Source organism: Acomys minous (genome assembly GCF_964271855.1).
Source record: "Acomys minous genome assembly, chromosome: 5".
Lineage (NCBI taxonomy): Eukaryota > Metazoa > Chordata > Mammalia > Rodentia > Muridae > Acomys > Acomys minous.
The window spans coordinates 77,519,234-77,545,499 of record NC_140494.1 but is presented as its reverse complement, the minus strand read 5'-3'; the positions used below and the strand labels follow the sequence as shown (position 1 = coordinate 77,545,499).

Here is a 26,266-nt window from a genome sequence, read left to right as displayed (position 1 = left end):
TTGAGGGTATACGCCAAGGAGTGGTATTGCTGGATGTTGAGGTAGATCTATCCCAATTTTTCTGAGAAACCTCCAGGTTGATTTCCAAAATAGCTGTACAAGTTCTCTCTCCCACCAGTAATGGAGGAGTGTTCCCCTTTCTCCACATCCTCACCAACACGTGCTGCCACTTGAGGTTTTGATCTCAGCCATTCTGAGATTTTTTTTTTTTAGTCATCAGGGAAATGCAAATCATAATGATTCTGAGACTCCGTCTTCCCCAGGTTCTTAACCTAGGACAAACTATGCGGGCAGAGGGAGCCTGGATGACACTTCGATATTCCTGGAAGCTTCGCGTGACTTAGTGTCCTGAGTTTCAGCTTTCAAGTCTTACTGTAGACATTTGCCTGTGGAGTTGCTCCCCCGGCTCTCACATTCTTGGGACAGTGCGAGGTCTTTAGTATTACTGCTTCTCTACAGAACTTTGGTTAAGTCTGGCTGCTGGAGAGCAATGGCACAGAAAACGGAAGAGGGGCTGTACAGAAATGGAAAATGAGCTGGCTTTTGATTCTCTGTTCTTGCAAAGAGATCATCTTAGAAGTCTCTCTTTGGCTGCACATTACTTATGGGAAAATGAGCCTAAAATGGTCACAGAGAGGCCCTGGGGTATTAAAAGACATGAGTACCGGAAAGCTTACTATATATATATATATTCATATATATTCTGCTCCTCAGCCCTCAGAACACCAGTTTCCATCCTGGGTGCAAATTTGAAGAACATTTGTGAGACAGGAGAGAAGGCTCAGCAGTTAAAGCTCTCGTGCTCTTGCAGAACAGACTTCCCGCCACCTCTAACTCCAGCTCCAGGGGATCCAGCATCCTCCTCTGGTCCCACCAGGCACCACACTCATGTACACACACACACACACACACACACACACACACACACACACACACACACACTTCATAAATAAGTCTTTATAAAGAGAGTTTGTAAGGGTTCCAGTGTCTTAACCTACCTTTTGACATATGTTTGTAGAAAGATGCCTCCAAATGTCTTGGCCAGATAACAAAGTTACTAACTGACCACCTGCCTCGTGTCTATATCATCTGCTCAGTGTTGGCACTGGCTGCCTCATCCCTGCATTGTCTACATACTTCATGCTCCATGCCTACCCCACCTGCTCATGCCCCTATGGCCTTCCCCACACCTTCACCGCCTCCCTGCCTACATGGCTCACCCCACTCCTAGCCTACACAGTCTGCCTCGAGCCCACCCTAGCACGTCCCTTTTCTCTCTAAGGCTTCTTGGGACTTCTCGAGTTGCTGCTTTCGTCTCATGAACCATGGCTTCTCGCATGGTGGGATGTTCATCCATTGTGAGCACCATAGGCAACAGCTTCCAACCCCATGTTCACCGAGGGTCTGCTAGTGAATTCAACCTCAATTATGTACCAGACAATAGGAGTCTGCCACATCCTGTATGCACCAAAATGAGATGCGTCCACCAACAGGATCAAGCAGGACTTCAGACTGGGCTGCAGGTGGGGGTGACATTGAATGCAGGACCTAGCAGCATAGCTAGAAGAGGCGCACACAACCCACGTGTCACAGAAGCGGGTGGCATGAGGGTACATTTCTAGCTGGACTCCTGGGTGCTGGGATAGAGTGTGGGATATGAGATGGGGATGGAAGTCAAGGAAGAAAGGGAATGGAAGCGGTTGTGCCTGGGGCAAATCGGTGTTGGCAATGGAGAAAAGTTTGCCTGTCTTGAGTTTTGCAGTCAGCCTGGACGTGCTGCCTGTCTCCTCCCTCGTGTGCCTACCTGTCTCTGGGTGTGGAGCTGAAGGGTGGTGGCAAGTGCCTGACATAGCAGCCGACCGGGAAGAAGAATTATTTATTTTGTGTCTTAGATTCAAAAGTTGCAGTCTGTGATCTTGGCTTCCTGAGTTTTGAGCCTGTGGTGCAGCAGGGTATAGTGGAACGCACGTGTGGCTGACAGCACTCAGCTCACTGCAGATGGAAAGCAGAAAGCAGCGAAAGCTACATTCCTGTGCCTCTTTCTATTCCACCCAGGCGCCCGGCTTATGGATACTCCCTGTTCAGAGTGAGTCCTCTCCCCTACTTAATCCTCTGGTGAGCTTTCCTAATCTCCTCAATGCAGTCAGGTTGATAGTCAAATGTTAGCATCACAAGGCGAGCGCCCTGCCTTACCCCTAAGTGAAAGCAGCTGCCTCTGAGTGGCTGATGGAGTGGGCAGTGTCACAGAAACATGTGCACAGACCTTTGTGCCCATCTCAGACAGGCTGCCGACTAGCACCTTTAGGACAACCCTGAACCACTCTGCAGGAAGAAAGCTGTGTGTGTTCCTTGGCCGGGCTCCTAGGAGCACAGCCCAGGGCAGGGATTTGGGCCTGAGGGAGACTTTCTGGGTGAAATCAGAGGGTGAGAGCCACGTAGAGAAGGGAACGGGCCAGGGAAGGATGTATTCTTGGGGAGTCCATCCTGAACACAGTGCAAAGCCAGGGAGGGGCTCGAGGCCATAAGGACCACCACAGAATTCCCCCTGTGAAGAAGCTACACCTATGCTGAAGAGCCGATGACTGATGAGGACATCATAATTTTGGAAAGATGGAGTGTGGCAGGTTAAGTGCTTTCTTTAGTTCCCTTTTATACTGTCAGCCTCTGTGTCTAAGCTCACATCCTCATGGCTGCTGCATAAAACTCTTGGAATGTATGCTAGACCTGGACTTTGCCTCTACCGGACCCAGGCTAAGAATGTGACAAGGCGCATCCAAGTCCTGCGCAGGTGAGTTCCCTGCCCCGCTATAGTCCTGATGTCCCTCAAAGCAGAACTTTTAAACACATTGATTCATAGCATCTTTGTGTTCTATGGCTACTAGCAAGCTCCCGAATTTCACAGTGGAACATGTCACATTCAGGGTGACTTGACTACATCTTGCTGGGTCATGGTCACTCCTATTTAGCTCAGAATGAGGCTTTAAAGCAAGTTGTTGTTTTATGTCAACACTCTCACACCAGGCTAGGAGGGCCTGGTTTTCTTCTTCTCTTAGTTGTTGGCTGTCAGCCATAGTGGAGGGCTGGGGAGGAGGGGACATGGACACACACACACACAGACACACACAGACACACACAGACACACAGACACACACACACACACACACACACACACACACACACACACACACTGTGCTCCTGCTAGCCAGGGTGATGTGTTTTGGAAAATGGCAGCTCTCAGAGAGGGGAAGTAATGTTGGGTGAGTACTTCCTGCTGTCGATGAGACACCGTCTGCCATCTACCCTACTTACAAACTGAAGCGTTAGCTTGCCACAACCTCATGGCTCTTTGCAGAAGACAGAAATGAAGGACAGTTCATTTTGCCCAACAACAGCAGTGTCCAGGGTATTCCACTCCTATGCAGTTCTCCAGGCTCTGATTTCCAAGGTCTCTCTCTCTCTCTCTCTCTCTCTTTTTTTTTTAACAGAATCCTGGGTCGGGAGAGGAACTCCGAGTGGCCGAAAACCCAGCCCTTTATAATGGGCCCTAAACATCTTTGCCCTTAGCTCTGGATGATGATTCTAACCCTGTCTTCCAGGCTCTTCACTGTGTACTAGTCTTCAAAACAATAGCCTAGAACAAAACGAACGGTTGGCATTCTCTTCCAACATTCAACATTTGTGTGTTACGGACATCATAAGGCCTAGGTATAACAAGCTACATTTTAAAATGCTGAAATTGAAACCCAGGGAAACTTGCTTAAGCTCCCGCCTTGAAAGAACCAATTCCCTCTTCCGGTAGGGGTGGGGACTGGTAGCCTTGGCTGTCCTGGACTGGCTTTGTAGACCAGGCTAGCTTGAACTCACAGAGATCCACCTGTCTCTGCCTCTCCAAATGCTGGGATTAAAGGCGTGCACCACCACACCTGGCTTGGGGATTTTTTTTTTTAAGCATCATAGATGTTTTAACTCTTGACCTGAGTCTCTTAAAGGACAAGTAGCCAGGCATTGGTGGTGCACGCCTTTAATCCCAGCATTTGGGAGGCAGAGGCAAGTGGATCATTGTGAGTTCGAGGCCAGCCTAGTCTACAAAGTGAGTCTAGGACAACCAGGGCTATTACACAGAGAAACCCTGTCTTGAAAAACCAAGAAAGAAAGAAAGAAAGAAAGAAAGAAAGAAAGAAAGAAAGAAAGAAAGAAAGAAAAAGAACAAGTAGATGACGAACATAGCGTTGGAGTTCAGGATAGAGTAGGGCAGTGTCTTTGTTAGGATTACTATTGCTGTGACAACATATATGATCAAAGTAACTTGGAGCGTTTCTGTTTGGTATACACTTCTGTATCAAAGTATATCTTTAAAGGAAGTCAGGACAGGAACTCAAACAGGGCAAGAACCTGGAGCTGATACAAAGGCCATAGAGGGTGCTGCTTACTGGCTTGCTCCCCATGGCTTGTTCAACCTACTTTTTTTAATAGAACACAGGACTGCCGGGCACTGATGACAGGGGAAGTTGAGCTGGTTCTCTGACCCCAGCACCTTTCCCCCAGGAAGCTCTAGTTTCTTCTCCCTGCCTATTTCTGGAAACTGTGCCTGTAAATGCTTCGGGATTAAAGCCTGCTAGGCCTGGGGAAATGAGGAGCTCAGCTGCCTTCTTTCCTAACATTTACCTTAACACATTTAAAAGCAAAGAAACCTGGCTCTCCTCTGAATGGTGTGTCTCTACCAATAACACACCTGGGCCTGGGGTCTCTCCAGGAGATGCTTTCAAGCTGCTCCACTGAGCTAATCTTGCTTTATCTGCTTCCATTTATAAAATGAGATCTGTGCCCATGTTGACCCCCTTAAAAACAAAACCAGTGATAGCAATGAGAGAGTTTCCCACAAGGCACTGCGGCAAGGCCGTGATAAGGATGGCCATCGTCACTGCTGCCCTGAGGTATGGTGTGGCTTGGCTGGCTAGTGGGAGAAATGAACTTACAAGGGCAATCTGATATTGTTGTGGGGCTTGCCGGGGGCTGATGGGAAATACTGAGTATCATCAGAGTCCAGTGGCTGCCACAGCCTGAGGGAGTCCACCAGCTTTGAGGCTCTTACAATGGTTATGAGTGCCATACGGCTACCCTAAGTCGGCAGAATCCCACAGGTTCAGGCCCCCATGTTCCTTCCAGCTTGAGAGTTGTGTCATGGCTCCTTGGTGAATGGGGCATGGGGTGGGGGCAGAAGAAGCCTCTGAAATATACACCTATGACCTCTCATATAAATAGCCTTGATGCTTTGGAACTCTGGGCTCCGGATGTCTCAGGAATTCACCAACTTGTGCCCCAATTAGCAGGAACAATGGTGAGTTGTTTCCGTTTGCCTCTCTTAGCCAAGCTGTGGACGTCTGCAAACGCTGGGTAAGAGTGATCGGGGAAGTGGCGACAGACCTGTTCTCTACTAGTGAACTGTGGCATCGATGCCTGCGATCCTAGCAGTTAAAAATCCATGTTATTTCATGGGAAGGTGTGTGCCACGGTGCAGCTGCAGAGGTCTGAGGCCAACTTTGTGGTGTTCTGAGGGCTGCCTCTGTGCCTTTTCCAGGCAAGCCATCTTGCCAGCCCAGAAGAGCCTCTTTTAAAATAAGATAAATAAATAAATGACTAGAATATATTCTCCATCCTTTGGATATTTATTGGGTCCCACTTGAAACTAAGCTTTGACAATATATCAATTAAAAAAGTTTCTCTGGCCTTAAGGAAGACTTCATAGTTTCCTGTCATACAACAGAACCCAAATTAGGCCTGGAGAGTGGGACGGCTGCCCCAGAAATGGAGGGGAAAAAAAGTGGTTTACTCAGTTCCTGGGGATATGTAAGGAAGGAAAGTGTGAGTGAGCACAAGACAAGAGAAGACGGGGGGCTGGGGTGTAGCTCAGGCCTAGAGCACTTAGCCAGTATGCACAAGGTTCTAGGTTCAATTCCCAGGACCTCAACATAAAAGTAATAAAAATGAAAATATACAGAGCTGGAGAGGTGGCTCAGTGGCTAAGAGCATTTGCTGTCCTTCTAGGCCCTGGATTGAATTCCCAGTATCCATATGGAGGCTCCAGTTCTAGGGGATCTGGTGCCCTCTTCTGGCAGACACACACACACACACACACACACACACACACACACACACACACACACACAACACACACACACACACACACACACACACACACGCAAAGCACCCATATACAAAATAAATAGAATACAGAATATACAAGGGACTGACTAACTTCAGAACACCATAGAGGAGGCTGAGTCATACAAGTAAAACGAGGAGAAGCTAGAACCTAGAAACAAAGGAGAAAAGAAAGCAAAGAGAACAGTGGCCAAGAGGGAGCTGCAGACTGGATTTGTGTCTGCTGGATTTGCCCATCGCATCCATGGCCAAGGCAGCCTCATTTGGCGGCGGGGGGATTCCCAGCTCTCCAGGCTATGGACAAAGGGAGACATAAAGAGGCTCTGTTTCCTGACTGCTGTTGTGAAGTTTCCTGGAGTACCATTTTGTTGGCTCGCTTCATACTAAGACAGCCAGGAGAACTTCTGGGCAGGTCTGAGGCCCAAAAGTCACCACTGGCCGAAATCCCCTGTTCTTTATATAAATCTCTTGCTTCTGTTTGACACAATGTCCACTCTGTCTGGAAAGGGGACAGACACCTCTGAGACAGGAAAACAAGAAATTCCCTCCCTGCCCGCAGGTCTGCGTCACCTCCCCCACCCCACCCCATAGCTTGGACACTGTGGAGAAGCAGCTCAGGCAAGGTCACGCCAAGCATGGAGCCAGTGGGAAATGAAGGATGTCTGCCAGAGGCCTGTTTGCTTAGCAGTGAGTGCCCAGGGCCTGCTGTGAGGTCATTCTGCTTGAATCTAGCATCTCATGGGTCAGAACTTTGACTGGACTCAGCAGTTGTGATAATTGTCGCTCGAAGAGGAACACAGGCCCACACTCCAACGGCAGCTGCTTTCGCCCCCTAGAATTGGTGTGGCCTTCTCAAGTGGCACACACTATGGGCCCGTCTATAGTAGTCCATAGGAACTGGCACTATTAGAAGGTGTGGCCTTGTCGGAGTAGGCGTGGCCTTGTTGGAGGAGGTATGTCACTTTGGGGGTGGGCTTTGAGCTCTCCTATGTCTAAGCTGTGCCTAGGGTGACACGCAGTCTCCTTTGGCTGCCTGCTGATCGGATGTAGACATCTCAGCTACCTCTCCAGCACCAAGTCGGCCTGCATGCTGCCATGCTCCTCACCACTATAGCAATAATGGACTAACCCTCTGAACTGTAAGCCAGCCCCAAGCAAATGTTTGCCTTAATAAGAGTTGCCACAACTATGGTATGTCTTTACAGAAACAAAACACTAACTAAGGCACAAACTGCCTCCTTACTTGTCGGCATTGTCCAAAGGGTGTAATGCCCAGCAAGATAAAAGGCTCAGCAAACAAAATCCTCTGAGACCAGCCGCAATCCCAGCTTGGGAACTTTCAGTCTGGACCCAGTGAAAGTGGGGCGAGCTCAGTCTTATGTCTCTTCAGTCAAGAGTTCCGTTGTCAATACAATCTGGGACTCTGGGATCTAAGACACTTCCCTGCAGAAGGGGAGAGAAAACAGAGAACCCACATCTAAGGACCTTCTGTGTCTAACAGGTTCAGGCTTTGTTTGGGACACAGCCATAAAGCATAATGTCTGGGTTGTCACTCAAAGCCTGTCGACTTTACTCAAGTGAGAGCCTGTGCCAGTGATGGGCATGGTCACTCCACAAGCATTTTTTGAGCATCTTTTATGCATTTGCAAACATCTAAGAGTTCATAAACTGGACAAGGAAAATCTATGAGCGATGTAATACAGGACAGAAGTGGGCTGGGCATGGTGGTGCACACCTTTAATCCCAGCATCAGGAGGCAGAGGCAGGTGGATCTCTGTGAGTTCAAGGCCAGCCTCGTAGACAAAGTGAGTCCAGGACAGCCAAGGCTACACAAAGAAACCATGTCCACAACACCTCACTCACCACACACTCACCTGACCTGGTGCATGCCATGCTGTTGTCTAGGCACTTCCTTGCACACTTGGGCCCTTGCAACCTAGTCTTATTTTTTAGGACAGGGTCTTAACATGTAGCCTTGCCTGACTATAGCTCACTATATAGACCAGACTGGCCCAAACTCAAGAGCTATCTCTGCCTCTGCTTCTGGAGTGCTGGGATTAGAGAGACATGACATCATCACAAATTTGTTCTAGTGAAAAGTTTACAATAATTTGGTCAGATACTAATTTTTTTTTTTAAGGTGTGAGCCACATGAAGTTGTGATCTCTCTTGGGTGGAGAACTTTAAACTACTGTGTCCTCTCACTTACTAAGGTCTTTTTAGTGCCTTATGACAGTGTTAAGAGTTTTCTTCAGAATTCCAGCACATTTTTATTGAAGTTGTAACTACGTAGTTCACATTTTCTGTAGCTATGGTGATGGGTTTGTTCCCATTCTGTCTCCTGATTGGTGGTCATTCACTGAGGGAGTGGGAGGAAGCTGGCACGCCAGAAGCTTAGCCGGGTGGTATGCATGAGGTGGCCTGGCTAGGAGCTGGGTGTGTGCAGGGCCTGTGGCACAAGAAACACTTGGCTGCATAGATGCTGGCACCTGGTAGTTATCCTAGGCTTCTTCCTCCCTGGCAGCTTGCTTTTTAGCAGTAAATGTTCAAGGGAGAGACCCAGGCCCTGGTGCTTATTTAACAACCTTCTGGAAGAGGCACAGGACCTTTTACAGAGTCCTAACATGACACCAGAGCCTTCCTCTCCAGCTCACCCCCATGACAGGCTGACGTGGGCCTGCTGAGGCTGTCATCTCCCCTTAGTCAGAAAGGCAATCTGTCCGGCTGATAAGATGGGGGAAACTATTCTGGAAAGGAAGCCTGGCAGACATTCTTCTTCCCTTACAGTGCTCTGAAACCCAGGCCAGGAGAGAACAGTATATTTTGCAAAAATGAAATGAGAAATTCCGAAAAGAGCTTGCATATAAAAATAGTTTCAAAGCCGGGCATGGTGGCGAACACCTTTAATTCCAGCACTCGGGAGGCAGAGGCAGGTGGATCATGTGAGTTCGAGGATAGCCTGGTAGACAAAGCAAGTCTAGGACAGCCAAGGCCACACGGAGAAACCCTGTCTTGGGAAAAAAAATGGTTTCAAAGCTAGAATGTACACACATGGCAGAGGCTCTGCAGGAGAACACTCGATAGACGAGGCTTATGAGGGAGACGCCCTCAACCATACTACAGATAAGCAAAGGAGACCTAGCCTGTAAGACAGCAGAGCATGCATGCAGGCTGCAGACCTAGCTCCTTTCCCAGCTTTACTCTCAATTCCAGCAACATACAACTGCATCATCTCCACACTGGGAAAACGCTGGAGGAAGCTCCATCTTTTTCCTTAAGATGTAACTTTTCTGTGTGTATCTGGGTGTAGGACATGAAGGCCAGAGTAGGGCAGTAAAGCCCCAAGGCTGGAGTTACAGGCTATTACAACCACTGAATGACTTCTGGAGTTACGGGCTATTACAACCTCTGCAAGAGCAACCAACCTGAGTAACCACTGAGTCAAGTTAACCGATACATTAAGAGGCTAAGAAAAGAGGACTGCAGTTTTGAGGTGAGCCTGGGCACCCTACACAGCAAAATGCCATTTTAAAAATACATAAATGGCCTGATTGCTTTGTTGTTCTTCTTGCTGTAGGTAGTTTATTGTATATATATGTAATAATATAAATGTATATGTAAAAATTTTAATAAAAAATTAAAAATTCAATAGAATACATAAATGGTTTCCATTTGTGAAAGGCTCAATTTGTAGTCCCAAATATTCTATCAAAGTGGCACACTTAAAGCCACACTTCTCAGAAATTATGCTTTTTAGTAGAGTATAGCTATATCTCTCAGAAATATCGCCAACAATAGACACTCAAAGGGTTGTTTGTGTTGATATGAAACTGTTCAACTTTGTATTTCAAGCACATCAGTGTGTGGACACACACCTAACTCAGACATCGAAGGATGTTTGCTATCCTGGGGATGCAAATCACAGGCCAAAAGAAAGCACTGTCTGCAGGACTAAAATGGCAGGCACCTCCTGAGCTGCCGCAGGTGACTGCTAATGGTTCTCTGAAGTGGAATCCCTCTTACCTTCCACCAGACTTAAAAACACCGTGATGTCATCAATGGACCTCAAATCAATGTGAGAAAAAGGAGAAAATGTATTGAATTAAAAACACAGCACCCAGGTAATTTCCCTTTTGACAAGGAATGATGCAACTTTTTAGAAGCTGTATAAATTATAGCAAAAAGTTGGGGACACTGGTTTACTTAGGTTAAAATATTTATTGCAAGCAGATTCCCTTTTCCCCATATTAAAAAACAAAACTAAGGCTGGAAACATTCAGGGATGGAAACTAGGTAGGCCCATTGCTAAATCCATTATCAGATAAAGTACCACTAAGGGAATGAGATTGAGAAACTTAAAACCGAGAAAGCACAAAAACAGAAACAAAAAAAGTCAAATTGATCCTTAGCATTTCAGTCTTTAATCAAGCACATAAAACTGTACTACTTAATATATTTCTCCATGAACTTTTTGTGAAATTCAGATCGAAGTGTATCATTTACAAATCGTTTGTCTTTCTTCTGATCATCTATACCTTTTGCACAGTTCTTAAAAACGACGTCATCGTCCCACCTAAAGAGGGAAAAAAAGAAAACAAATCCCTTATAACTCTATCACGAGACAAGAATAGGACACAGACTGTAAAGTGTGACCAACACAGACACTCAACAAGATGCCACCTGACAGCAAAAGCAGCAGCATGCCTACTGTGTGCAAGGCCGTCGCGGCAGGAGGGCATCCCTCCTCAAAGCACACACCACTTCTCTAGCGGAAGCAGTTGTGAGCTAGGAAGAGACGCACAGATAGTGCTTAGGTAAAGGTGTGATATTTTTAAGTCTAAAAGCAAGAGAAGGGCCACCATCCTGACCCAGACTTAGCCAGACAGTAAGCTCTTTTTACTGCGCTTTGTTTCATACATTCTTCTACTCAGCCATCTCCACCATGGCACACAAATGATGGTCCACACACGCACATCAGCACATCACTTACAGTACCTTCTTTTAACCTTGAAGTTGGCCTGAGGCTGGGATGGACCAGTGAGATTAAGGAGAGGGTTCCCACTCAGAATGTTTTCCATGCGAATTCGCTCTTCCTCTGCTTTCTGTTCTTGTTCCTGTCAATGACAGAGGAAGACATAAAGTTACTAAGTACAAGTCTTAGTCCACAAATGAACATCTGTCAGATGGTTCAGGGAGAAAAGACAGTTTCTCTCTCTTTTTTTTTTTGAGACAGGGTCTCCCATAGCCCACGCTGGCATGGAACTTGCTAGATAGCAGAGGATGAGCTTGAACTTCTGATCCAACTTCTGAGTGTGCTGCAGGTGGGCACATCCATGCCCAATTTTTGCAGTGCTAGGGACGGGATCCAGGGCTTGGAACATGTTAAAAAAGCACTTTACCAAGTCACTCACTGCTCTTCCTGATTCTTAATAAATACCAGAAAAACGTTATTTATAAAAATTTACTATAAATATTTCATCCTTGCCAAGTCACTGGTCTCTCTAAACTGTGAGAAGTTGATTAATGTACAGATTAATTTAATAGTGTACTAATAAACATTTATAACTTAAGAACACATTATCAAAGGGCAGTTAAGCACGGCTACCGTTTTACTTTTTAAAGGGCCACAGACAACATACATGTAAGCGTCCACCTCTCAGACTGATTAGTTATTAACCAAGGAGTACCATGCAAAAGATGGTTACACCCTAGTAACATGTACTTCATTAATTTACATAAAATGCCTTTTGTTCTTGTACTTTACTGTTAGTGGTCTATTATACAGTTCATATATACTTTCTTCATGGCTACAATATTGTCTTTATGTATTTATTTAGTGTGCATGTGTGCATATGGGTACCACAGTGCAAGGATTATCAGGGGACAACTTGCAGGAATCTGTTCTCTTGTCGTGTGGGTTCCTGCCTTAGACACTGAGTGTTGGTACATGTATGAACCGCCATGTCTACATAATTTTCCTCACTTCTATTTTAGCATCAGTTTCTTCAAACTCAAATCACACTGTTTCATTTTAAGAATTAGAAACATAAAAGTCCTAAAATTCTTACCTGTACTTTTCAAAGTTATCTGTTAACATAACTTAAATCAAATTAACAATCCTACTTTGCTATGTTTTGGGGATGACAGAAATCAGTGACCTAATAGATCAAGAAGAAAGAGACTCTCTAGAAGTCACTTTCAATGAATCTAATTTTCCATACAGGTTTCTGATGTTTCATTTTAATATGCAAATGTGAACAACGGGTTTCATTTCTACCAGGACAAGTAACTGGTAGGTGAGAGAATGTCACTTGTGGGGAAAATTTTTAGGCCACTACAGAGACCTTACAGTCAGGAACTCTCTATTACAATTAAGACCAGAAAGCTTTCTAAAAACAATATGCTTACAGGGACAGGCAAGGGCACCCTGAGACAGCCCAGCTTACAGGGACAGGCAAGGGCACACTGAGACAGCCCAGCTTACAGGGACGGGCAAGGGCACACTGAGACGGCCCAGCTTAGAAGGATGGGCAAGGGCACACTGAGACGGCCCAGCTTACAGGGACGGGCAAGGGCACACTGAGACGGCCCAGCTTACAGGGACGGGCAAGGGCACACTGAGACAGCCCAGCTTACAGGGACAGGCAAGGGCACACTGAGACAGCCCAGCTTACAGGGACGGGCAAGGGCACACTGAGACGGCCCAGCTTAGAAGGATGGGCAAGGGCACACTGAGACGGCCCAGCTTACGGGGACGGGCAAGGGCACACTGAGACGGCCCAGCTTACAGGGACGGGCAAGGGCACACTGAGACGGCCCAGCTTACAGGGACGGGCAAGGGCACACTGAGACGGCCCAGCTTACAGGGACGGGCAAGGGCACACTGAGACGGCCCAGCTTACAGGGACGGGCAAGGGCACACTGAGACGGCCCAGCTTACAGGGACGGGCAAGGGCACACTGAGACGGCCCAGCTTACGGGGACGGGCAAGGGCACACTGAGACAGCCCAGCTTACAGGGACGGGCAAGGGCACACTGAGACGGCCCAGCTTACGGGGACGGGCAAGGGCACACTGAGACGGCCCAGCTTACGGGAACGGGCAAGGGCACACTGAGACAGTCCAGCTTACAGGGACGGGCAAGGGCACACTGAGACGGCCCAGCTTAGAAGGATGGGCAAGGGCACACTGAGACGGCCCAGCTTACGGGAACGGGCAAGGGCACACTGAGACAGTCCAGCTTACAGGGACGGGCAAGGGCACACTGAGACGGCCCAGCTTAGAAGGATGGGCAAGGGCACACTGAGATGGCCCAGCTTACGGGAACGGGCAAGGGCACACTGAGATGGCCCAGCAAGTGGAGGTGCTCGTCGTTAAGCCTGACAACTGAATTCAACCCCCAGTTCCCATACCAAGGCAGGCGAGGACTGACTCTGGGAAACTGTCCTCTAATCTCTGTGTGTGCATGTGTCTACCCCTGAATCCAGTGATGCCACCAACACAAGAGCAAACGGACAGTGTACTCACACTTAGCACACTGCACTGTGAAGAAAAGACAGCCCTTTCCCTACTCAAATACTCATTCGTAGCTAATGGTCAGATAGGCTGTGGGTCACATCCACACACATGAGAACTGGAGTTTGGGGAACATGGCCGCTATTCATACAGGCACAATGGCCACTTCTGTGCTGGAACAGCAGTAGGGCAGCTACAATACAGCTGGATGAGCAGCCACAAAACAATGTTTCCTGTCTGGTCTTTACAGGAAGTGTGCTCTTGTAACGCAGCTAATTAGCTGGAAAATGCTCCTGTAAGACACCTTCAAAAAGCAGCTAAGAAAAGGAGACAGGGACAAAAGAAGAAGTTGTCACTCATCTCCAAGAAATACCAACACAGAAATTACAAGAAACTCCAGCAACTCTTAAGAGCTTAAAAAAAAAAAAAGTGTATCTACGCGATAAGGTGAACCAAAAAACTGCAGACAATTTAGTCATCTAGTAGCAAGACAATGTCTGTTCCTGAAAAAAATTAATTAATTCATCAAAAAATATATATTAATTACAGGAATTATGCCCTCTATCCCAACTTTAATGACACTGTCATTCCCTTAAGTTTTTTCCTCTTTTTAAAACACAGAACAATTCTTGGCTCAAATAAAACCTTACACCAAAGCCCACACAAGAGCTGTGCTGTTCTGGTTGAATGTGGATGGGGCAGAGGCCTCTAAGCCGATGCTTTATGTGCTCAACAGGCCCAGGCTTCTCCTCTGCTGTACACAGACAAACAGGTCATTTCTCCTGCACAACCAATCAAGTCATTGACCCATTGACCCATTGGCAGAGCTTTACCAACACCTGGTTACCTCTCACTTCCAATTTTTTTCTTTTTTAGTATGTTTGGCCTGCAGGTAGGTCTATGCACCACAGATATGCCTGATGGCTGAGGAGCCCATAAGGAGTCAGATCCCCTAGAACTGAAGTTACAGATGGTTATGAACTATCATGTGGGTGCTGGGATTGAACCTGGGTCCTCTGCAAGAGTAGCCAGTGCTTTTCTTTTCTTTCTTTTTTTTTTTTGTTTTTTTTGTTTTTTTGTTTTTTTCAAGACAGGGTTTCTCTGTGTAGCCTTGGCTGTCCTGGACTCACTTTGTAGACCAGGCTGGCCTCAAAATCAGAGATCCACCTATCTCTGCTGAGTGCGGGGATTAAAGGCTTGCACCACCACACCCGGCTGCCAGTGCTCTTAATGACTGAGCCATCTCTCTAGTTATTTCCAATTCTTACACGTAGATTATGTTCATCTCATTACATATGAGGATTACTGAGATAGCCTCAAACTTTTCTCAATCTGTGCTTTTGCCAAAGAAGTCATTTCCTCCTGAAATCAAGGAGCTCCAAGAATCCTTTACAGCAAACCCCTGCTTCCCTTAGCAATGCTTTACAAACCCTCCACTCTCCTCCGGCAGTCTCACTCTAGCCAGGCTGCCCTCGAGCTTGAAGAGCTGCCTGAGCGTTAGGCACGGGGACCGAGCTTACTCTCTTGACTGTTTGAGCTGTTTGTTACTTTCTCCCACTGTGTAAGTGAAGAGCCTGGATATTCAAACAAGTTAGGTAACTTGTCCTGGATTGTATACAATTTATTAATTTTTTGAGACACAAATGCCTCAAACTAGGCAGGAGACAAGAGAATGTTTGTAGATTGTGTAGACCAGCGGTTCTCAACCTGTGGGTCATGACTTCTTTGGGGATCAAACAACCATTTCACAAGGGTTATCTAAGACCATTGGAAAACAGAGATATTTACGTTACGATTTATAACAGCAGCTAGGGGTGACCACAACATAAGGAACTGTGATAAAGGCTTGCAGCATTAGGAAAGTTGAAAACCACTGCTGGAGACTACCTTAAATTCTGACATTTAACAAGAAGATTGATGTTCATTCATTTGCTTTTAAAAAAGTTATGCATCATAGCTCATGTCTGAACATCTGGAAGGAATTTTCTCTATAATTAGGGGACTTAGAATGTCATTTTAAAGAAAGATCTACAGGTGTGACAATATTTAGCCACGGTGCTTTCTAAAAAGTGATACCACCAGAGTTAAAAAGAATCCTGGTTTGGAACGTGTGGTGGTGAGATGTGAACAGCAAAGCTACCTTCCTGGCCTGCTCTTCAGCTCTCTCCTTCTTGATCTTTTCCAGCTCTGCAAGAAGAGCCGCTGTGTCATCGTCGTCACTCTCCTCCTCAAAGTCCTCATCATCTTCCTGTGACGTCGAAGTGACCCAAGAGATCAGAAAGAAAAGAAACATTATTCACCTTTCTCATGGAAAGTGAACTCACCAAGTATTTGGAACAGAATTTTCCTAATGGGAAAAGTACCTAAATATCATAATTAGAACCAATAACCAATAAAAATATAACAAATAAAGTCCAACAAAAATTTATGAATGCTTACTAAAATGTCAACCCCCAATAAAGTATCTTTCATATTTAAATAGTCAAAAAGGACTTTTACTGGCAGCATTCCAAAATAAGTGATGCTTCACAGTAAGACACAGCACTACCTAAAGTATGCAGAAAGGATGCTACGATTCCAAAAGAAAATATTCTGAAAGAATAACTCTTTTGTTATATAGAAAATGAAGTCAGGAGTCAGGAATAGATGACTACACTTGTAAGCCCAGCACTCAGGAGGTTGAGGCACGAGGCAGGAGGGCTGTGATTGCTAGGCCAACCTGAGCTACATACAATAAAACAGGCTGTGAATGTTAATGCTCAATCTGCTTACATTACTTACATCTGTAATCACTAAAGGATCTATGAGCATTTTGTGTCTAAAAACGGCATCATATCTAAGGAAAATTAAGGGCCCATCTAGGTAGAATGCTCAAAGGTGCTATTCAGGGCACTCAGCCTGACAGTGCCCCGTGTAGATACAGCAAGGCAGCTTACAATCCTGTCCCGATGAGAACTGTCAGGGACAGACACAGCCTTTCTCACAGACTGCTTCCATATAGCCCTCCAGATTAAACCTGTCCAGATCTGATGCAGTGGCTCACGCCTGTAATCCCAGCACTCAGGAGGCAGAGGCAGGCGGATCTCTGTGAGTTCAAGGCCAGCCTGGTCTACAAAGTGAGTCCAGGACAGCCAGGGCTATGTATAGAGAACCCCTGCCTAAAAAAACAAAAACAAAAACCTGTCCTAAGTCTTTACACAGAAGAATACTGTTTTAAACACAATTATAAACTTTAAAGTTGAAGCCAGTGATCTTTAATAACAGTATGTAAAAATAAATGTAGATCATTTCACAAAGCCAAAATATAAAATATTTCAGTAAAATTTGGTAAGCTAGGCCCAAGGTCTAGAATCCCAGCACTTAGGAGGCAAAAACAACAATGACAAACCAACCCTCCCCGCCCAAAAAAAAAAAAAAAAAACCCCAAAAGCCCCCCAAAACCAACAACAGCAACAATAATAACAAAAAACCAAAAACCACAATCCAAACCAAAAACTAAAACACATACATCTGTGAGAGGATCGTCGGCATCAAGGTTGGCAGCAGGAATCTGGTCTAAGCGGGGCTTCTTTGACACTGAAGAGGAAGTTGTATGTTCTGAAGAAAACAAATATTTGGCTTATTGAAATAAATACTGCATTTTAAATAACATTTAGAAACTTCTGGGCAGAAAGAATCCACACACAGCACAGCGACAGCAGGAAGCCATGCACTGACTGGCAAGTAAGTCTTGGATAAATATATGTTGGTAAACAGTAAACGAATCAATGAGTATGCAGATCGCAGCAGCTCAGGAAACCTAGCCAGTGTCCACACAGACATGAAACACAAGAAGGGCATCTGATGCTCCTGCCCAAACTCCCCAGGTGCATGGGTGAGTTCCAGACAGAGGGCTCAGCTCCAGCTCCTAGAAAGCCAAAGCTCCTGACAGGGACTGAAGCAGTGGATTTCAAACATCCAGATCTGCTTTTCTTCTAATGTCAACGCACAAGATGGAGTTGGAATGAGCCTCATTCTCACCTCTAATCAAAGGGTATTTATCATAAAAATATTAATTATTTCCAATTACCAAGATACAGTTTCCACCATGTAATTTTCAGACAAACATGTGGGACAGTGTAGGTACCTCGGGTTGGACGGTCCCTATTTTTTTCCCTTGCAGCAGCTCTCTCTCTCTCTTCCAACTCTCTTCTGAAGTCACGGTTGCGAACCTCTTCAGGGGCATCCTGTGTAGTTTGCCTTAAGCAGAAAGAAGCCAGGCCAAAGTATCACCCTCACTTGTCAAGGAAAAGAACCTATATGGCTATAGCAATTTAAGATAATTCAGAATGCAGCTGTCTCTCAAGCATCAAACAGAAGGAAAAGATAAGACCCTGATCTGGAGGCTAATAGCCCCTCCCCCCCACCCCACCCCCAGAGGTTTCAGTGTTACCAGAACAACAGAGTGAAGCACACAGCTCCCCACAACATGGCTGCTGCATGGTTAAAATGGCTTTGGCTTTGTAACTATTACACCAGCTTAAGGGTTTCATATCCACTACAGCTCAGTCTCCTCTGAGGATTACTATGACTGTCGAGTGCTTCGTCTATCAGGAATTCCTGGTTAATAGGAATTTATGCTGAAAGAATGTCTAGTAACACTTTACAACTATAGCATGCAACTCTACTGTAAACTCTTGAATCCCTTTTCTTGGAAGATACGTAGTGTAAACACTGTCGTTCAGACGTGATCCTAAGTCACACACAGCACAAACGGAAGGCCTTACCTGTATTTTATCTTAGTGTGCGAGGGAAGGTCTCTGCTGGAATACTGCTTTGAGAGCTGGCTCAAATCCCCTTCGCCTTTGCCTCTTCCACCTCTTGCGGGTTCAAACGTTGGCCTGGCTGCTGTTGTCATCTTTTACTCTCTGACAAAGGTTGGATTTAAGTTATACTCAGTACAACTCTCATTCTAGAAATCACTCATAAATATCTATCCTCGTGAACAGTTCTCAAAACTCTCCCCAGAGACGTTTAAGTAGTTTTTAAAACTGCACAACTATGAAGCTCAGGGTATCCACTAGCTTTGCCCGGCCAGGAACTTGTATTTACAGAAGGCAGTTACTGTGAAAATCTTCTTTTGTTCTAGCTCAGTAGCCTTGGGCGAGAATCCTAGCCTGCTTTTGTCATGTGTGGAGTGCTGATATTTTTGACAGTATTATTATGAGAATTCTGACATGTGATGTCAGATCTTGGGCAATAGTGTAGTGTGGCTTTTTAATTAAATGACTTTAAAAAATTCTCGTTATCCTATTAGCACGAGGTTTATTGATTTCTGATTCTTTCTTTCTTTCTAATGATTAGGGTCTCACAATGTAGCTCTGGCTGACTTGGAACTCACTATGTAGATCAGGCTGGCCTACAATCCTCCAGAGATCTACTAGACCCTGCCTCCACGGTGATGGAATTACAGGTGTGTACCACCACGTCCTGCCAGATTTGCATTTTTATGAGAAACCTCACACAACAGCAAATAGCCCAACCCCCCCCCCCAAAAGAAGCAAATTCTTTTAAAATCACCGACAAACTTACTGTCTTAGAGTGGGTTTAAAACTCAATGATATTTACATGGGCAACATTACCGCAAAATTTGTTCATCCAATTTTTTTCTACAGAAGTTACCCTAACCTAAGACCTTTGGTATGCTGTTAACTTAAGCGATGCTGAGAAAATCGGAAGTCCACCCCAGCGAACGTCAAGAGCCCATTCTGAACTGGGTACGAAACTGTCGCTACAGTAACAAGAGAACCTTTTTGCCCCTTTCAGCTGTCAAATAAGAATTCCAGCCTAACTAAAAGGGCTACTAAATCTCCGTTAGCTTAAGCAGCTCGCTCAGACAGACAGTGTGGGAAGTGGGAGTTTCTCCCCCATGCCACCCTCCGTCGCTTTTCGGTTTCAGCGGCGCCGCGCCAGTGACCGCTCATTCTCGGCGGCAGCTCCCGACCGCCATTCCCGCACCGCGGCCCGGGCGACCCCGGCTCCCCGGGGCCACCCGCACAAAGACCACAAACCGCTCCGCCCTGCTGCTCACTCAGTGGGTCCGACGCAGCACCTTCGGAAGCTCAGCCACGAACCATTGCGACCCTCAGCTCCCAGAAATCTGTGCGCGAGGGGGGGGGGAGCGCCAGCCCAAGACCGGAAGCAAAAAGGCGGCGCTTCCAGCCTCTACACCTGGGGCGTGGTTGAGACCCGGAAGCAAAACCTTCGCGCTTCCGAAGGCCCTGTGAGAAGTTCGAACTCCATACCCGGAAACAAATCCGGAGTGTTGTTGGTTTTGTTCTGTTTTGTCTTGTTTTAAACCGTCTCTCAAGAGGCTGACGCGACGACCAATCGGCAGAGACTCAGGAGGAAGTTGGTGTGATGTTGTTGGGGGGGGGGGGGGCGGAGCCGAGGCTGCTCTGGGGGCGGGCGTTTGAAACCAGTGCTTCCGAGACGATCCGAAAAGTCATCTTGTGCCTTTGAGAACCAATTACTTAATCTCTCGCGCGTCTTTTCCTTTCCCGACCCCTCCCAGACTCATCGCTGCGGTTCTGCAAGGACGGAAGGCGCCAGGGAGCCGGTCCACCGCGTCTCGCAAGCGTGAGATCTGAGGAGCGCGTACCACCTGACCGACCCAAGGGCTCCTGCTCCTCAGTACTAGACCCCACAGCCTAGGGACTAGAGTTGTCATTTAAGTGGATATGAAGAAGGCGCAAATAAGTACGGGGGGCGGGGGGGAGCAGCCACGAGCTTTCCAAAGGTACCATTCCAGCGAAGCCATTAGCCTTAGAGGCAGGGGTTATCGCATCGCTTGTTAAGATATATATTTTTGTTTGTTACTTCAGTGTAGTCCTAATTCACATCACCAGGAATGAACTGATTTTACTCTAGAAAGAACACTCAAATATAACTACAGATCTAGCCAAATAGTGCAAAGGGGATAAGTATGGACGGTGAGATTGTGTACCAGCTGTCTATACTAAGTAGTATAGAAATTGAAACAAGGTCGTCACAGAGATGTGTATAAATGAAGGAGTGGATGGAAAATTGAGAAATAGGACTTCTAAAAACAAGACAAAAGAAAAATGCTAAGACCATAAATACAGATTTGTTTTTCCTAAACACAGTGTTTTAACCTCTGTGGAAAACAAAAACAAAAACAAAAAAACCATAGAAATAAAAACAAAAAAGAAGGTGCCAACACAAAAATGGGCATGTAGATCACGGAAAAAAACAACACCAAAAAACCTTTGACATAAGCCTACACAGCCAAGTCCCATGGCTTTTTACAAAAGTGCTGAAAATAGGAGAAAAGACAGTATGTATGGTCAACAAAGTGCTGGGAAAACTGGATTTCCATATGAAGAAGAAAAACTAGATCCTTATCTCTCACCTTCCATATAGATCAACTTAAGCGGGTTGAAACTCATATGGAAGAACCCCAAATCTGAAGGTACTAGAAAAATATATGTATAGAGAGAGTGGGTAAAGACTTCCTGAAGTGGACTCCAGTAGCTCAAGAAATAGTTACCAGCAAATTGGGTTTGAAGAAATTAAAAGGCTTCTTCCATACAGCAAAATAGCTAAGTGAAGAGGCAGCCTACATCTGCCAGCTGTACATCTGATGGAGTATTAATACCCAGAGCACACACCAGCAAAGTGCTTCACGTCCTTAGCCGTCTGGGAAATGCAGATGAAAACTACCCAGAGTCCATCTCACCCATGTCAGAATAGCTATCAAGAAAATGACAAAAATGCTGCAGAGGATTTGGAGAAAGGAATCTTCATTCACTATTGATGGAAGTACAAACTGATACAGTCACTATGGAAATTACTCTGAAGCGTTTGTTTGTTTGTTTTCAAAACTGAAAATAGAGCTTCCATGTGGCACAGCCATTCCATCTCTAGACACTCAAAGGACTGAGTATCCTAAAGAAATACTCGTTCATCCATGTTCATGCTAGAAAAAGGAATTGCTTAGGAAGACAAGTCAGCCTACCTGTTCATCAGTAGATAATGACTAATGAGAATGTGGGACATATACACGTTGGAATTTTCAACCATGAAGAAAAATGGAATTATGGAGTTGGTAGAAAACGGATAGAACTGGAAAATATCTTAAGTAAAGTAACCCAGGCTCAGCCATCTCTAAATCTCAGTCATCTGTGCTGCATTTGAAACCTGTAAGTTATGATTAATTGGATTAACATCTGACCATTTATGAGGAAATTCAATTTCTGGATTGTGTTCTATTAGCTAGCTATTGCTGTCCAAATTTAATTCCAGATATATTTCCTCTTCTGATTTCCACTGGGAAATATAAGTAAATAAAAAGATACATTTGTGGCCTCAAGAAGGTAGACTACTCAAACAGGAGAGCAGGAGTGAATCATAAGAGAAAAGTAATAAACTTAATTGCATCGAATTCTTTCAAAAGGCATGTGACCTATACTTTAAACAGAGATTGTGGGTCAGTAGAAAGGTATTTGCAACAGTGTAATAGTCAGAATTGTTTCCAAACACCAAAAGTTTACAAGTTAACAAAAAAAAGCAGTTCAACTGGACAACTGACTTTAAAAAATTAACTACCATCATAATCCACTGAACTGAAACTTGGGAAATGTTAGTAAATCAACAATAATGAGATAAATCAATCAAATTGTCAGAGTCCAAGAAGCTGACTAGCAAACGCACCTGGAGGAGGGAGGAAGCAAAAGCGGCGGGTCCTGTTGAGTGGTGTGTTTTCAGGATAGCCACCAGGTAGACCACATTGACAGTGATGTGCACAGATTCCGTGCAACACAAACCTCCAAAGTCCTCATAATCAGATTTTTGTTTGTTTTGGTTTTTGAGACAGAGTTTCTCTATGTAGCCTTGGCTGTCCTGGACTCACTTTGTAGACCAGGCTGAGCCTTGAACTCACAGCGATCCACCTGCCTCTGCCTCCCGAGTGCTGGGATTAGAGGCATGCACCACTACTGCCCGGCCATAATCAGATTTTCAATAAAAGTTTCAGGACAACTCAAAGGAAAAAAAAAAAAGAATAATCTTCAAAAACCAAAATTGGCCTGGAATATTGGATGTCCACATACAAAAGAATGAATTTGGATTCCTACACAAAAATTAATTTTCACTGAGATCGTAGACTTAAAGGCCAACCAAGACAACAAAACCTTACTAGCTAGTCCAGCGAGTGCTTCAGGACCTCAGATGAGGCACTGATTAGTGCCGCAGATTCAGCACCAATGGTAGGCAGCAGCATAGAACATTGGTAACTTTTAAGACTTGTGCTGGGCATTGTAGCACATTCCTGTAATCCTAGCAGCTGCCAGGCTGAGCTCTACAGCCAAGCCTTGTCTCAAAACACCAACCCAAACAAAATGATCAAAACTTGTGCACTTCAAAACACATACTCAAGATAAAAAGACTTTTTACAACTCAGTAATAAAGCAAAAGATTTTAACAGAATGCTCAATAAGCCTATGTAAAGACCCTCAATGTAATTAGTCACTAATTACATGTTAAAACCAGGATGATTGCTCCTGAAATTTCTCCAAGAAGACGGAAAGGCTGTCTATGCCATTGACACCCTCATAATTGTTGGTGGAAGAAAAAGACAATTGTGACAATTTCTCAAAATATTAAAGAGAACTGTCAATTGGTCCAACAATTTTAGGTATCCAAGACAGGCTTGTACATGAATGTTCATAACAGTGTTGTTGCTAATGGCCTCAGAGTGAGAATAACCCAAAATTAGATCAACTGATGAGTGGAGAAGCAAAGTATGGTCTATCTGTACACCATAGAACATTATTTAGACATAAAAAGAAACAAAATACTGGTATATAATACAACACAAATCTTAGGAATTTTCTGTGTCAAAAGAGCTAGGCACAAAAGACCATATATAGATTTCACTTACATTAAATATTAGGAATAGGCAAAGTGGAACAGTGGAGTTGCTTTGGTGTGCGTGGGGACAGGCAATGACTGAAGATAGAAGCATGCTAATTGGAATGATAGAAATGCCTTGCAATTAAGGTGCAGAGATAATTGTACAGTTACATGGAAAGCGCACTTCAGCTGACCAGCACTGAAATGGACACCTAAAGGTGCAAATTCTGTCTCAATAAAGTTTTAAAAACTGCCTGACGCAAATGGGAAAGCTCAAGTTACCAATGCTTACTAGTTGGGCTGTAGGGTTTTTTTTTTTTTTTAATAGGTGATCTGATTCCTGTTTGTTTGAGAGAGGGGTTGCCAGTGTAGCCCTGCCTGCCCTGGAACTCACCACTTAGCCTAGCTTCACCACCACCCCCTGCCCCCCCAATCTCACGGTCTTCTTGCCTCTTAGACTGCTGAGATTACAGCATTAACTACCACGCCTTGTATTTTATTTTAGTGTATCCATTTTTAAAGAAAGAATGGGGCATGGTGGTGAGTTCAAGGCCAGCTTGGTCTACAGAGCTTGTTCCAGGACAACCAGGGCCATACAGAGAAACCCTGTCTCTAAAAATCCAACCAACCAACCAACCAACCAACCAACGACAATAAAACCCACAGACACCACAAATTCTTGGGCCCCAGTTACTAATTAAAAAGTATGTACCTGGGCATGGTGGCACATACCTTTAATACCAGCATTTCCAGGATACCCAGGATCCTGGGTATCCCTCTGAAGAGAGATCCTGTCTTGCCTTTAAAAAAAAAAGTATAGATTTCAAGTCATTTAATTAGACTCCCCTTTAGGTATTTCCAGGTGTCCCCATTTCCAAAGGAAATGGCTAGATTCCTACTAGAGCACCCATAGCAAACATAGTTACTTGGTTCCTGCTCCTTAAATATATTTAAGTTGACACGGGTAAACCAAAACATCCTCATAGAGTGAATACAGAGAAAGATGCAGTGCGGAGAGCCTAAAAATGAATGAAGATCTTCAGCAACTAATCTGCAGTGAACATTCACACAACACAAGTAGTTTCTGGAACTGGAAGTGATAAGAGGTTGGCTAATAACAAAAGAAACTGTTGAAAACAAGAGGGGCAGGTGGTTAAGGGCTTACTCCTGAGGTTTGCTGTCCAAATGATGCTTATCCAAAGACAGAGGAGAAACAGAGTGGGGAAACACACCTGGAGCAACAATAAGGCTGTCTCACCGCAATGCAGATGAGTTTGTGTAAGGAGTGCCTAAAGAGTCACCACTCATACCTTAACAAACCAAAGGTCAGAGGACTTTAAAACATGGATACACACCTGTAATCCCACCACTCAGGAAGGAAGAGCCAGGCAGATCTCTGATTTGTTCAAGACCGGCCTGGTCTACAAAGTGAGTCCAGAACAGCCAGCGCTACTGTCTCCAAAAACAAACAAACACACCATGGATACACTAAAAGAGTGCAGAAAATGTGTATATAGGATTTTTAAAGGATTAGCAAAAGGTTGGGTTTGGATTTCTGAGAAGACACCAATAAAAGAATATCTAAAAGGAATTCTAAAAGGAAAGGAAGAGCATAGACCAAAAGACATCTTCAGATGTTCAAATTGTGGCAAACTGGTGTGGTACTTACGGCCATCTAATAACTTTAAGGTTCTTGTTCCATAGTTAGGAAACATGACACGATCCCTACCTCACTGGAGCTGAAGCCAGAATTCATCACATGCCACCTGCTGCAGCAAAGATGGTAGACATGGACCTAGGAAGACCTAGGCAAATGTTGACACCTATCTTTGTAGTGGATGTGGTGAGATTGCAAACACTAGTTAGGAATGGCTTTCACTCAGCATCTTTGGCACCTTTGGTAAGAAAAGGTTTTCTGAATACCCAGTACAGATTGCTGGCTATTCTTCCTGGATGCTGTCTTCAAACCTCATTGTGTTTCTTCGGGAGTTTTCTAATCTCTATGAAGTTTCCAGGGATGTTCCCAGTGAGTATACATGGAAGGCACCTGTCAGGAAGGGCCTGAGGGACTTATCATAATAGGTAGGGAATCCAGGAATTGTGGAGGGTGACAAATGTCAGGACGCAGGCTGGCAATATCTAGGACCACCTGTTCACCTTCAAGCAAGCATGGGGGCTCCAGGAAGAATATTTCTGAAAGGAGAAATCTGTTTTAGTGACCTAGTTTGCTTTGTGCATTTAGACTTAAATTTCTAGGAATCAATCAGGGAGTATGTATAAAACAGAGAAAAGGAAAAAAATAATAAAAATAGTTTATAAACAACCAGCAGTGCAGTCATTGTTCACTACACAAATCAGCTGTGGTTAATTTTATATGGTGAAGATTCTGGATTTTAACCAGAAAATGTGATTGATCGATTGGGGGGGGGGGCAGGGATAGTCCATATGTGTTGGCATGGGACATCACAGAATCAATTCTACATGAGTTATAGTATGTGTCTATGGGATCTGAAATTCAAAAGTCTAAAACCATAGGGAAAGCATAGTAAACACCTGAAGTACACAAGCAGTTGGCTTCGGTGAGCAGGGATGCAGGAGACGGTGTGTATGGATAAGGCTCTCTCAGCTGTACACAGTAAAATTCACTGTAGTTGAAGCCAAGGGGAGACTGTTACTGT

The 26,266-nt window shown here is 45.0% G+C and overlaps 1 protein-coding gene across 3 annotated transcripts; it reads right to left on the bottom strand.

Annotated features, from left to right (window-relative positions):
* Positions 1 to 10,560: 10,560 nt before the first annotated feature.
* CWC15 (CWC15 spliceosome associated protein homolog) lies at positions 10,561 to 19,903 on the bottom strand. 3 transcript variants are annotated; one of them, XM_084783565.1, is made up of 7 exons: positions 19,747 to 19,903; positions 18,443 to 18,583; positions 17,803 to 17,915; positions 17,185 to 17,273; positions 15,817 to 15,924; positions 11,158 to 11,276; positions 10,561 to 10,735 (listed from the first exon to the last, which is right to left on the bottom strand). In XM_084783565.1, exons 2-7 carry the CDS (start codon positions 18,571 to 18,573, stop codon positions 10,606 to 10,608), a joined length of 690 nt encoding a protein of 229 aa, XP_084639691.1. In that variant the 5' UTR covers positions 18,574 to 18,583; positions 19,747 to 19,903; the 3' UTR covers positions 10,561 to 10,605. The 3 variants fall into 3 exon arrangements, with proteins under 3 accessions (XP_084639691.1, XP_084639692.1, XP_084639693.1); XM_084783566.1 differs by having other exon boundaries at positions 19,768 to 19,899; XM_084783567.1 differs by lacking the exon at positions 19,747 to 19,903 and adding an exon at positions 19,248 to 19,397.
* Positions 19,904 to 26,266: the final 6,363 nt, after the last annotated feature.